Below are 13,329 nucleotides of genomic sequence, written 5' to 3'. Positions count from 1 at the left end.
CTAAAAGCTCAGGGGCCATTTGTGTTTGTTGGGGGTTGTTCTAAATATCCTGACATTACCTTATACAAGAATATATTTAAGAACTGAATTAACAAATACGCGTGTCAGAAACAAGCTGACACTTCTGTGAGGTCGTCCTCATTAGCTCCTTTTTTGTGCCTGAGAATACGGTGGCTCACAGGACAGGAACTCGCTCCAGGCCATGCTGCAGAAAGAGGCAAAACCGGGCATCTGTTAGACACCAAATTCTGTCTCCTGAACCAGGTACAAAGGTGCAAGAACCGCTGACGGGAGGCTCCTCGGTCTTCTCTCCCACGTCCCTGGGTATTCAGCCTGTGACACGTTAATGCTCGCGTTCCACTCCCTCTTCCGTGAGGACTGGCTCAGTTGCCGTTTGCTGAGATCATGTGCCTAGTCCTTCCTCCTCTAACCAAGGCTCCCTACAGACAGCTGCATACACCAAGAGTGCTCGAGAATCATGCTGATTGGAAGAACCAATCTGAAAGTTGTATTTTTTTAATCACCATATGCTAAACTTGCAGCCGGTACATCCTCAATGCTTACTGTCTGCTACTTTTCAAAATGTATTTTTTGGGGCACCTAGTAGCTTCACTAAGCATCCGACTCTTGATTTCAGCTCATGTCATGATCATAGGGTCACGAGATTGAGCCCCACGTCAGCCTCTGCACTCAGTGGGGAGTCTGCTTAAAGATTCTCTCCCTCTGCCCCTCCTCTCTCTGTCAAATAAATAAATCTTTAAAATAAAATAAAATAATAAAATAATAAAATGTATTTTTCAATGACTTGTCGGTAATGTGGCCATTCAGACAGTACAGTTCAGAAAATGTTAAGAATCTGATGGACACTGGGGAGGGTAAGTGCTATGGTGAGCGCTGTGAATTGTGTAAGGCTGATGAATCACAGACCTGTACCCCCAAAACAAATAATACATTATATGTTAATAAAAAAAAGAAACGAAAAAGAAAATGTTATGAATCAAACAGGCCAGGCTCAACTTTCAGCTTCATGTCCCAGCAGTTTTATGATCTTGAATGATCCACTCACCCCCACACACACCCAGCCCTGGTTCTCTTCTCTGTGAAACGAGGATTTTCATATTTCCCACTTTAGAGTTTTTGTGGGGATTAGATGAGATAATGCATGTCAAACACTTAACGAGAAGTACATGCTCACAAAATGAAACGATGATGAGAAATCCAGGAACAGCCAGCAATTACTGCCCGTCTATTATGTGCCAGGTGCTCTGCTTACCTTCACAAGCACATTCATCTACACCGCCCAGCAATCCCCAACGTTAAAAAAATGCCCTGTGATGCTGTCAGCAGCCACCCAAGGAAATCAGGACCGACAGCAGGTCAATCACTCTTCACGTTGGGTGTTGCCTCAGGGAACCCATTATGATTACCAGATTATACTAATCACCACCGTCTAACTAAAAGGAGGGAGTTATTTTCAAGGCATGGATGGCCTCCTCCTTCTGGACCGAAGTAGCCAGTGGAATCTAATTAGATAATGGGAAGCAGAGGAAGTCCTACTTTGGAGAAGTGGTGGGTTGCCGTGCGGTAGGGTGGGAGGCTTTGTCCATTCTACTTAACGAGTCTCTGCCGCCCCTAAGCTGCCACATACTCTGTAACTCTAGTTAGACATTAATTAATTCCTGCATATTTATTATATGCCACCCCGTTACTGTGGCAAAGTAATGGGACTGTAAGGGTCAAAAAAATGACTCCTTTTCACAGTTCATACACCTTGACTATTCCCCAAAACGAGGAGAATCCAAAATAGTCCGTGTTACACATTCTCAGTCAAGTCCTCTTTGATTTGTTTGCTTCTTTGCTTTGGAAAACACACACTGACTAGAAGGAACAGAGAGGTCTCAGTCCAAGCAGCAGAAGTCAAGTCTGTCAGGGGTTTTATCAAGACTAGTGATAAACCAGTGGAACTCCCCTTTCATGAATGAAAAGAAAGGAGCAATCTCAGAGTTATACTGACCAATGAAAACTAGTATTCTTAGATAATAATCTCAAATCAATTAAGTACATTCGGGTTTTGCATCACTCAAGATTTGGTCAGGGAAACAAAAGTTATTTTAGCTGAAATAACAGAGTGCAGGGATCCTTTCCTCCAGGATGGAAGAGCCAAGAAGCCAAACAGAGGATGGTGAGGCACTCTGGAAATTCCCAACAGCAGGGTCACCAGAGCCCAAGGGCCATGCCCCCTGTGACGGGAGCCAGAGCATGGTGGAATGACCCAGCAGAACCCTTGGAGGCCATAGAGGAGACATGTCTGGGGAGGAAAACCACGGCCTCTTCCCTCCTCCTCGGGTCTTCTGCCAGTGCTCCCCGGGTCAGACACACCAAAGCCGGCAGGCAAGGGAACCTGGGAAATGAGTGCCCTGCAGTACGGAGCGGAGGCCAGAAAGGGCAGGGGACGGACCTGAGAGCAAACGGGCACGTGACGGGAGAGGGCAAGGCACTGCCCAGCTCACCGACTCACCCGAATATTCCACCTGAAGAAGGAACTAAAGAATCCTTAACCTGCTAGCTTTGACTCGATGCTGAGGTTTCCGTGTTACATTCATTCCGAGGTTCTTAGTTTTAACAAAACTCAAGCCTCCGCAGAAGTGCCTCTGCTTCCAGTTCCTCTAAGTAGGCATCACTCCGCCCTGCGAGGCGCCACAGCCCTGCACTCTCGCCTGTCCCCGCCCTGACTCAGGGACCTCTCTCCAGTTGCACTACCTCACAGCCATCATTGGCCGAGCTCAGGGCGTCACTCGGTCTACGTCTGTTGACTGAGTAAATAAGTGAATACAAGTAACTTCGGGAGATAAGTAAGCTTCATACACCAGTGGAACTGCCAAACAGTCTCACAGATTTTTTTCTTAAAACACTTCCCCCTGGGGCACCTGGGTGGCTCAGTTGGTTAGGCGACTGCCTTCAGCTCAAGTCATGATCCCGGAGTCCCGGGATCGAGTCCCGCATGGGGCTCCCTGCTCAGTGGGGAGTCTGCTTCTCCCTCTGCCTCTACCCCCTCTTGTGCTCTCTCTCACTCTCTCTGTCTCTCTCTCTCAAATAAATAAATAAAATCTTTAAAAAAATAAAACACTTCCCCCAACCCCGCAAAAAAAAAAAAAAAAAAAACGAAAAACTTTATAATAGCATTTTCTGAAATGTCCTCATTCACCCTTGCTAATAGAAGTTACACGTCAGAAAGCGCTCTGTGAAAAAATAAATGCTCAGATAAGCAAGTTAAGCAGGTTTCTTTATTACGGGACATCTCAGAGCCTTTAATAAGTTCATGTATATTTTAATTCCCCATGGGACAAAAAGAGTATGAAGCATTTTTTAAACATATTTGCTCACCATCCGTGACGAGCACTTTGATGCACCAAACAGCCATCCCCTGGCCCCTGCCCTTTCTTGTGAACAGAACTCTGATTTTGTTTGGGCAGCAATGTTGTCAGCCCCAGGCGATGAATCAGGATCAGCTCTATGTCAATCCTGGCAACGCTGTCCCTTTGCAAAGTACTCACTTCCCCGGTGTCCCTCCCAGCTGAGTGGCTGTGACCACGTGATCCACTGTTGGTCAATGGGCCACAAAGGGAAGTTAACTTGGAGGACTGGGGAGGTTTTCTCGCCTGATAAAAGGATCTGAGGACTTCTCTGGCTTCCCCCTTTCTGACTTCTTGCGATGGTCACACACGCTGGTGTCATATGGAGCTGTGGCTCTGGAAGTCTTAAAACATGGCACCGATTCTTTAATGGTCCTCCCACTGAGAGGGGGTATCTATGCACTGATCTTGTGAACCTGGCAGGCCTGTGACTGCTCTGACATCAGAGTACAGAAGGGATGTGCCATATGTCTTCCAGAGCTGGAACCTTGCGTTGGAGCCCTGAGCTTCCATGTAACACCCCGATGATCCTGAGTTGGCCAGGCTAAGAAACCCAAGCCACAGAAACAGGTCAGGTAGAGGCGCTCCAACTGATGGTCTCTACGGAGATTGCCCCTAAGTCAACAGACGTTTGAATAAAGAAGTCTCTATAAGGTTCCAGTGTCCAGCTGTCCAAGTCCTCCCAACGAAGTCCCCAGAAATTGTGGAGCAAAAAATCACCCACCTCCACTGTTCCCTGCGCCTGAATTCCTAATCCACAGAATCTGTCGGCATTACAAAATGGTTGTTTTGACACCCTAACTGTTGGGGTGATTTGTCATATGGCAACAGGTAATCAGAACAGACTCTATCTCCCAATCCCAAGGGAAAAGCCAAGAGGATCACAGAGATACTGACCTAGAGCCCCACCTCCTCCAACCCACTGCACCACCCTCAATGCAGACTTCTTCACATGGGAAATGATTGCATACCTTGATTGCTTAAGCCACAGTTACTCAAAAGCACCCCTAGATGATACGCCACGCCGCTGCCAGGGTCCCAGATGCGGGTCAGAGTTCCCATCCTCTTTCCCACAGGCTACTGCACCAGCCAATTGGCTAGTCTTTCCATTGCTGGCCTTTCCCGCCCTCCACGAACTGCCACCAGAATGACTTTTCCTAAAACACACTCTGATCCCAGCATTTCCTTGCTTAACACCTTCAAAGGCTCCCTGTCACTTTGTAGCGGTTCATAACTGGAGAGGCAAAAGAATCATTCCAAAAATCTGAAAGTCTAAGCCATTCCAGGCCCTCTGAACGAGGCATGTGGATGGACAAAAGGCTCCCCAGGTGATTCGGAGGGGCAGCTCTAGTTAAGAAGGGGCTTCTCTCACCTTCCTCTCTCCCCTGCTGTGCTCCCCTAGGACCTATTGACATTTGTATTATTGTGACTCACCACATAAAGAGCCCCCAGAGGGCAAAGGACCCTGTCACACAGAATGTTGTTAGCCCCAGCCCTTAACACACTGTGTGGAAGACAGTAAGCACATGTGTATTCTGTTGAATGGACGAATGAATATAGAAGAATAAGCCCCTAATGTTTCTGCCTTCTAGGCAGGTCCACTTCCTTCGAAAATGTGTTCTCTCTGCCAACTGAGCAAACACAGCAAAGAAAATACAAACAAGCACAAATTAGACAATAATCCGAGGTTTATCATCTACCAGCCCCTGGCTTAATCATCTAAGGCCTAGAGACCCAAGGGCCAATTTTTTTCTCTAACAGCTGAGAAGCTGGAGAAACCATTTGAGTTTTACAGTGCAGTGCACATTTTGGAAAACGTCCTGGTCCCATGACTTCACCTGCACCTTGCACATACCTTTCTGACGGGGTTGTGATTCACACACTCGGTTCTCGACAAACAGCCGTGGGTGACCAGCTTGTTGGAACAAGTCCAAAAACAAGGTGTATCGCAAGAGTGCCTATTTAGCTATATTCCTGCAGGATGCACTCGGTGTGTTCCCCAGCCACATATGGGGGGCCCCCCCGTTTCCCCAAACCCCATTACCTGGCATGTGCTTTATCCCACTTTCAAGGCTATTTCCAGACCACATTCCAAACACATCAGGAATGGAACAGTGAGGACAGCTCAAACAGACTGAAGACATACTTGCTGTATGTCAGGTGCTGTGCTAGGTACATCCACATACGTTCTCGGTTTGTATTTATAAAATCCAGAAGGTAACACCACTGTTCCTGCTTTAGAGGAAGCTGGGGTTTAGGGTAGTGAAACAACTTTTCCAAAGTTATACCGCTGGTCAGGGCAGTGCTGAGATCCGGACCAGGACGCATGGGAGCCAGAGACTGCGTGGCCACTTTCCACCATCCGTGGCCACCCTCACCCCCTCCTCCACCTCTGCCCCACTGCAGCATTACCCTCCCGGGGCCCCGTCAGATGGAAAGCAGGGGAGTGACATTTACCTAAGCCCACACGAGGCACTTTTTGAGTGTCAGCTCCTTTACTCCCCAACAAATCTGCGAGGTGACTATGTTGCTCCCCACTTCACAGACAAGCTCACAGAGACTGAGGGAAGTCAAGGAATGTGCCCGAGATCACACAGTTAGTAGCAGATAAGGAACTTAATTCCGAAGATGATTCTCTCTCCACCCCACCGCGCAGTCCCCTTCTCCACCCTAAATATGACAGGGTTTGGGTTTATTTTTCCTAAATGACAGAAAAGCATCTGACAAGGAGAAAGCAAAAAAGAAAAGCAGCCCTCGAGGTCTTTCTTGTTAAGGCTCCAAAAATGACTATGATCCAGCCAGCACTTTTCTGTTTAGAGAACGCTTTCTGGATGCGTGATCCTCATGTTACCCTCACAACCACCTTGAAAGGTAAGTGCTGACATTCCCAATTTCCAGAGCAGGAATTAGAGGCCAGGGGCGTTAAGTGACTGGACCAACATCAACTGCTATGAAATGCTTGAGGATGAACCGAGACCACGTCATGCAGGCCCACCATCTTCCCCCTTCACAAGGGATACTGCCCTTCAGGGTTATTATTACCTCGCACTGGCTTAGAAGAGGTAAAGCACACTTACTGGCAAAGCTGCCTTATCTAAGGGAAGAAGTTCTCTAACATATCTGCTTATCCAGGGCAAGATCAGAACAAGCTACAGTGCCTACAAGGGTCCTCCCTACCCCTGAGAAGGCATTCTCCTTCCAAGATCCACACCTGAAACAGCCCTGGACTCACAAAACTCAAGTGCTCTAGGGTCTCACGGTGACTCCTCAACCAGGACAGACCCACCCAGGGAGAGGGTGGGGAACTGCAGAGCAAGTTCAAGCCAACTTCCCAATCAGGCCAGCACGCACTGCAGTTTGCTCCTACCCGCTAACGACTCCCACAGATGACCTGCCATGAACCGCCAAGCTATTTAGACAAGAGCTAGAGGGCGACTTTCCACATCCACGATCTAGAGATGGGAGGTGCCCACATTCTTCCTGCAGGAAAGAATGTGGCGCTTCTTGTCTTCTTTCCAAAAAAATAAAAAGCCTAAATTTAAAAAAAAGAAAAAACACAGTATGATGGCAGAAACTTTCAGGACTGAACTTTTCATGCTTTTGGTTTTTTTTTTTTTAAAGATTTTATTTGTTTGACAGAGAGAGAGACAGCCAGAGAGGGAACACAAGCAGGGGGAGTGGGAGAGGGAGAAGCAGGCTTCCTACAGAGAAGGGAGCCGGATGCGGGGCTCCATCCCAGGACCCTGGGATCATGACCTGAGCCAAAGGCAGACGCTTAACGACTAAGCCACCCAGGCACCCCCATGCTTTGTTTTGGAGGATCATCCATCAGGCACATATGTGTCAGATGCTACACTGAATGCCTTACAAACATTATTCCATGAAATCTTCATAATAACCCTAAGGGGAATTACAGTATCAGTCCCCATTTACAGATATGGAAACCAAGCGTGTGAAGGAACCACCGCAGGTCAGAAGCAGGGCTGAGATTTGAGCCCCCGACACTGTTCTCCACCACTTACCATCGAACAGAGGCGCTCCCCACAAGGACCTTCCAGATCAAAGATTATGCGGGTCTGTAGATGGGGGCAACCCATCTTTGTCTCTGTTGAACTTCCAAAAAAATAAACTGGTGGTTCCTTAGTGTTTCAGTTATCACTAGAATTAAGTCAAAGGGCCTGAATTTTTGGAAACAACAAATCGGATCTATCTGAATCACGGGCCTAAAAACGTAATTTTTTTTTTTTCTTTTACACTCATGACTGTGACCCCCACGGTTGATTCTGTATTGAAATCACATAATTTAGGCAAGAAAGGGTATCATTAAAATGTTGTCATGTAGCATAAAACTTTAAAAACATCTCTTTACATATAATTTACCTTCTGTTGACTTTCTCAGTGTAAGATTAAAAATCCAGACCCTCCCAAGTATGTATTGAAGAGAATCTCCAGGCAACTTCTTGGTCTGGCCGCCCCCACCCCAGAAAAAGACCGACCGTCCTCTGCTACCCTTGAAAGAGCCAAGTTTTATTCTTTACACAGAGGCTGTGTTTCCTTATGTACATCCAGGGGAAAAAAAAACAAACCGCAGGAAGGTCTCCTACCTCAGCAAAGAACTCATCCATAAACGCTGTGTTGTCAATGGCAATCTCCACCTCATCGGCATCATCATCCTGCGTCAGCCGCTTCTGTGAGAGACAAAAAGGAGCAGCGTGAGGCTCGGAACACAAGACGCAGCTCACGGTACCAAATGCTCACCCGGAGCTACATCTATATTAAGCATTATACATACATAATCTCCCTCAAAACTCTGAACAGCTCTGCAATGCCTCAAACTCCAGCCTCACACTGTCTGCCCTTGAACCTAGCTGCAGCGCTTACTGACTTTTGGCGGGGGGTGGGGTGGGGTGGGGGGAGGGATGGGCAAGCTCCTGACCTCACTGCGCCCGGGTTTCCTCATCTGTAAAATGCTGACAGTGCACTACCTAGTTCACGGGGTGGGGTTAAGAAATGAGACAATGAAGCTAAAACATGTTTGCACTGTGCCTGGCATACTGTAAGTACTCAATGAACGCTAAGTTTTGTTGTTGTTGTTGTTGTTGTTGATGTTGGGGGTGGTGGGGGCAGTATTATGACTCATTCCAGTTGGAGAACCTAAGACAGAGAGGTTGAGTAACTTGGCCAAAGTCACACAGCTAAAATGTGGAGACAGGCAGATTCTAGCCTGTCTTTTGGATTTGGACCCTATGTTCCTAGCCCCTTCCCCAGAGTGTTCAAATGCGTGATCTGCCCTACCAGAGGTCTATATTAGAACAGTTTCTAGCCTCAGTTCCTCCCCAGCACTCACTTCCAATCCTCACAGTAGGAGCAAAGATCTTCCTGTTTTCATAAACCACCTATTGCAAAAAAACAGCACTGTGTGTTGTTCTCTGTCAGACCTCATGTTTATAAGGAAAAGGAAGCTCTCCCCTCAGCCCCCGGCAACCCCTGGGGACCCCAGGGTTCTTGATCTCATTCCACTTCCTCTGCAAAATCACAAAATGGCTAACTAAAGGAAGTCCTTCATTCCCACCCAGCATCCAGGGCCTGAGCTGTTCCCACATTCTCCCCAGCTCCGCACGACACACTGACCATTTCTAAGCACAGAGGGAGAATGGGTTCTTGGGAGTAAAGGTGGGGAGCGGGAAATCCCCTACACCTGCTTCTCCATGACATCCAGTGGGCTTTCCAAACCAAGACGTGTCACTCTCAAACACTCAATGCCACAGGCCATGAAAGCCTGCCACCAACCTCCCCCCAACACACAACCCCATCTTCAACAGAGGATGGAATTACTGGGAATTCCCACTGAAATTTGAGACTCTCATGATGGGAAGAGTCTGTTCTGACTGGCTCCCCCATCATGTCATTCTCTGGCTTGTGTGGAACCATCAGCAACCCAAACTTAACAGCCACATTCAAAGAAACTGAATTTGAGGGCAGTGCTACAACCCCCGAAATGGACTTCCTAAAAAGTCATTCCTTCTGTCCCTCTCCTCAGATTAAAAGTCCCAATGCCTAATAGAGCACAGAGGCCCCATTAAGGTCTCGTCCCACCCATGCTCCTCCCTCTAGGATGCACTCTCCAGACCAGACAATTGCAACTCCATTCTTTCATCTGCTTAACTGTCTGTCACACAAGGACCAGCTGGAAAAATTTTACTTAGCCTTTAAAATTCAGTCTCAACACCATCTCTTCTGTCTGCCTTCCCTGACCCTTCCCCCTCCTGCAAAATTTAAAACCTCCCTAAGGTCCCAATGCATTTTGTGCAAACCTTCCATAGCATCCAGCGCAGCCTACTGTTAATTATTCCTTTACTTATCAATCTTCCCCCACTGGCTATAAACCCCTGGAGGGCCAGGGTTGCCTTATCTACTCTAACAGCTACTCTCAGTGTAAGCTCCTGCCCAGAACACCTTCCTTTGTGTAGATAACCTTCCCAGAATTGTGTGGGGACAGTGAAGGGGATCAATCTGGACCCAAGCTCCCTGAGGAATTTGAATTGCAAAGTGAATGGAGCGGGCGGCAGCACCCAACAGAGACACCTGCTGGTTTTGCAGAGCCACCCTTGCCTCTACTCTTCCGAAGCCCGAAGCCGCCCCTCAGCTTCCAGCAGGTCCCACAGACCGACCTTCCCAGCACTCTTCCAATGAGTTGAACAGTATTCTTCTAATGTTTCAAAAAATCCGTTTCGGAGGAATTGGCTCTTGTCGCTCATTCCATGTGCACACCAAGCACTTACCGTGGGCTAGATATGTAAGGGAAATGGAATCAATTTTAGCTGACTGAACGACTAGCCTCCGCAGAGACGGCAGTAAAGTGGAGACAGGGCGCTCCTCTTATCAACTGTCATTAGTACATGGGCCTCTTGGCAGCCTCCAGAGAGCTCCATGTCCCAGGAAGGATCTCTGTGACTCTCCCTGGAAAACAGGGGCCCAGTCTTCCTCTGGGAAGGTGAGTTAACAAGTGTTTGTTGAGTTTCCTCTCTACAGACGTCTTGGAAGTGGGATGAAGCTACCATCCTGAGATGGACTGAGGGAAGTTTCTGGAAGCTGGGAACAGCTGTGTCCTGGAGCATGGAAGGCAGGCACCTTGCTGTCAGTCATGACATAAATCTCTGAGACCCCTGGAATTTGTACAGGGTGCCCCCCAATCCGAGACGTCACCTCTTAGCTTGGAGCAGGCTCTAGGGGGGCAGCCTGCTCCATCTTCAGTGAGAGAATGTGTGAACCAGGAAAAGAGAAGTCTGGAAACTCACAACCTAGGTCTAAGACCTGTTGTTACCACTTACTCGCTGTATTTACCACACACCTTATGACATTTATGGGCACTGGAAGACACCACATACGGAAGGTTTCTAGCACAATACTGGGCACACACCAGTGCCTAATAAATGTCAGTTTCCCTATCACCTTGCCGTAAAGACACGGTGTCTAAAAGAGTGAGTTCTCCTCCTTCTAGGAAGTCCTCACGCTAATGGCTAGGACAGTAAGATGGGCTCCAGAGCGTCATGACAATTTGGGTTCCATAACTCACTTCATCATATACCGGTCGCAGAGCCTTACACAACTGGTTTAACATGTCTGAGCCTCAGTTTCCTTATCTACAAAATAGGAATAATAGTGCCTACCAATGCTTTTGTGAGAATTCAATAATATTTTAAGTTCCTCAGGCAATGGACAGCACGTAGTTACAACTCAAAAACACGGCCATATAGAAGATCTAGCCAACTTCTCTATAGCTTTAACCTGGATCTAAGTACCTTTAAATAGGAAAGGGAAAAAAAAAGATACAGGACTTTTAGAGTTGAATGCAACCTTACAGATTCTATCATCAAATTGGCTCACTGAGAGATGGGCAAATCAAGGCCCACAGCCAAACACTGAGTTTCGGACCCGCCAGGGATAGCACTCAGGTTTCTTGATTCCCATCTTCCCATGCAGAGTCTCTTGCACTGTGCTGTGCAAAAATTAACAACATCAATGACAACAGCGCATGCTTTAGTCCAATCAGAGAATCCAAGCTAGAGGCCGTCATCACGGGTTATCTATCTGGAGTCTCGAGACATGGGGACTCCCACCAGGCTTCTGCACTGGGGGATCTAACTGATCCCAGAGAGACCCCCTCATCCCTTCTGACACAGCCAGGCTCTCCGGGCTGAGGCCTCGGGGAGCCCAAGGGCAGGGAAAGCACGCAGCACCCTTTCTCTTCAGCCCACATGACTGAGCACAGCCAAGAAAAGAACTTCAGCATCTTTATCAAAGAATCAAGGCATGTGGTAACAGAAACGTTGCAGGAACTGCAACATGGGGCCGCAGCAGAAACTCTGAGAACCACGAGCCCGGCCACTTCCTTCCCCTCCCCCAGGCCCAGCCTCCTGCTGCCCCCGGGCCACAACCCCCCAGGAGATGGGAGATCTGCCGGGGGCAGCGCTGAGTCTGTCACCCATCCCTGCCACCCAAATGGGCCCCACAGTCCCGAGAGGGAGCCGTGACCACAACCTCCTCTCTGCAGAGTGGGGAGAGTTCAGGGGCCCAGAGCACAACGTGCAGGGGCCGAAGCTCTAATTCCTCTCACTCCACACTAACTGCCTTCTCTGTCAACCTTAGTCTATTTGACTTGGGTCCCCCTCGTTAGCTTCTTTAATAAAAACATTTGCCCCGTAGAGCCCCGACCAGACACCCTAGCTGCTTCACGTTTGCCCTGTCAGCGAGCCCCGTCTATGTTTCACAGTTGAGGACCTGCAAGTCATGGACATTCTAAGTTCCCCGGGGTCTCCCAGCCTCTGCTTTGCAGAGTCTAGGCTCAAGCCTGAGTTGTCTGTCCGATGCCCTTGTTATTCCAGCGCCCCTTCCCAAAGCAGCCTATCGCCCAGAGTAACCAGGAGCCACGGAGAGCAGCTGGGCGCTTGCTTGTCTCATTAAGCCTGGGTTTTCTCACCAAGTAAGGAGCTTACCTTTCCAGTACGGCTTTGTGGAACCCCAGGACACTCGACATGTGCCTCCCAAAGCGCCCAGGGAAGCCAGGGAGGGGGAGTCAGGCAGGCGGGCCCTTCCCTACTCTTAAATCTGCACAGCTTCCCTTTTATCTGCTTTATACACCGGGGCTGAATGTAACATTTCACTTGAAGAAAGAGTCCTGATGTCAAAAAAGAAAGGAAGAAAAAAGGAGGCAAGTAAGCAAGCAAACGAGCAAGCTTAGCTAGCCAGGAAACCCCAGGCCTCAACAAATGGATGCCTTCTAGAGAACAGAGATAGAGAAAGAAATCCCCTCACTCTTTCCAGGTACAAACTTCCAGTTATAAAATAAATAAGCCACAGGGATGAAAGGTACGACACAGGGAATATGGTCCATACTGTGAGAACACTGTAAGGTGACAGAGGGTAACTACACTTGCCATGGTGAACTCTGCATTAACATAGAGTTGTCAAATCACTGTGTTGTACGCCTGAAACTAAGATAACTCTGCATTTCGACTATACTTCAATTTAAAAATGTTAAAGAAAAAAAATACGGCTGCAATGTAAGTTTAAATCATCGGCAATTCCTCAACGATCATACAAATCAGAGCAGCAAGACAGAAGGGAGGAACAAAGAAAGAAAAAGGGAGCCATCCCAAATGAAGAAATCACCGATTCCCTCCTTGCCACAGCGGCCAGGCCTCAGGAAGACAAGAGGGTCCCAGGACAAGCCAGAAGGCCCGGGAGCTCTCGGGAATGTTTCGGGGTGAGGGAAATACTCAGAGGGGAAGGCACCAGCAGTCCGGAATAGGAAGGGACTAGGAAGGGACATCTGGTCCTTTACGTCCCACAGCGGGGTATTAAAGGATTGTAGCCGGGGCGGGGGGGGGGGGGGGGGGGGGGGGGGGGGGGGGGG

General features: G+C 48.4%; 1 protein-coding gene across 3 annotated transcripts in view; it reads right to left on the bottom strand.

Annotated features, from left to right (window-relative positions):
* The window catches only part of LOC116638339 (syntaxin-3), a 53,628-nt gene that overhangs the window by 20,183 nt on the left and 20,116 nt on the right, over positions 1-13,329 (bottom strand). For all 3 annotated transcript variants that reach the window (XM_032414232.1, XM_032414231.1, XM_032414233.1), the window contains exon 2: positions 8,018-8,101. In XM_032414232.1, the coding sequence (XP_032270123.1) occupies positions 8,018-8,101 (84 nt within the window). The remainder of the gene's footprint in view (positions 1-8,017; positions 8,102-13,329) is intronic.

Source organism: Phoca vitulina, unplaced genomic scaffold (genome assembly GCF_004348235.1).
Source record: "Phoca vitulina isolate PV1807 unplaced genomic scaffold, GSC_HSeal_1.0 scaffold16, whole genome shotgun sequence".
Taxonomy (NCBI): domain Eukaryota; kingdom Metazoa; phylum Chordata; class Mammalia; order Carnivora; family Phocidae; genus Phoca; species Phoca vitulina.
Note: the sequence above shows the minus strand (reverse complement) of the source record. Positions and strands in the feature narration are given on the sequence as shown.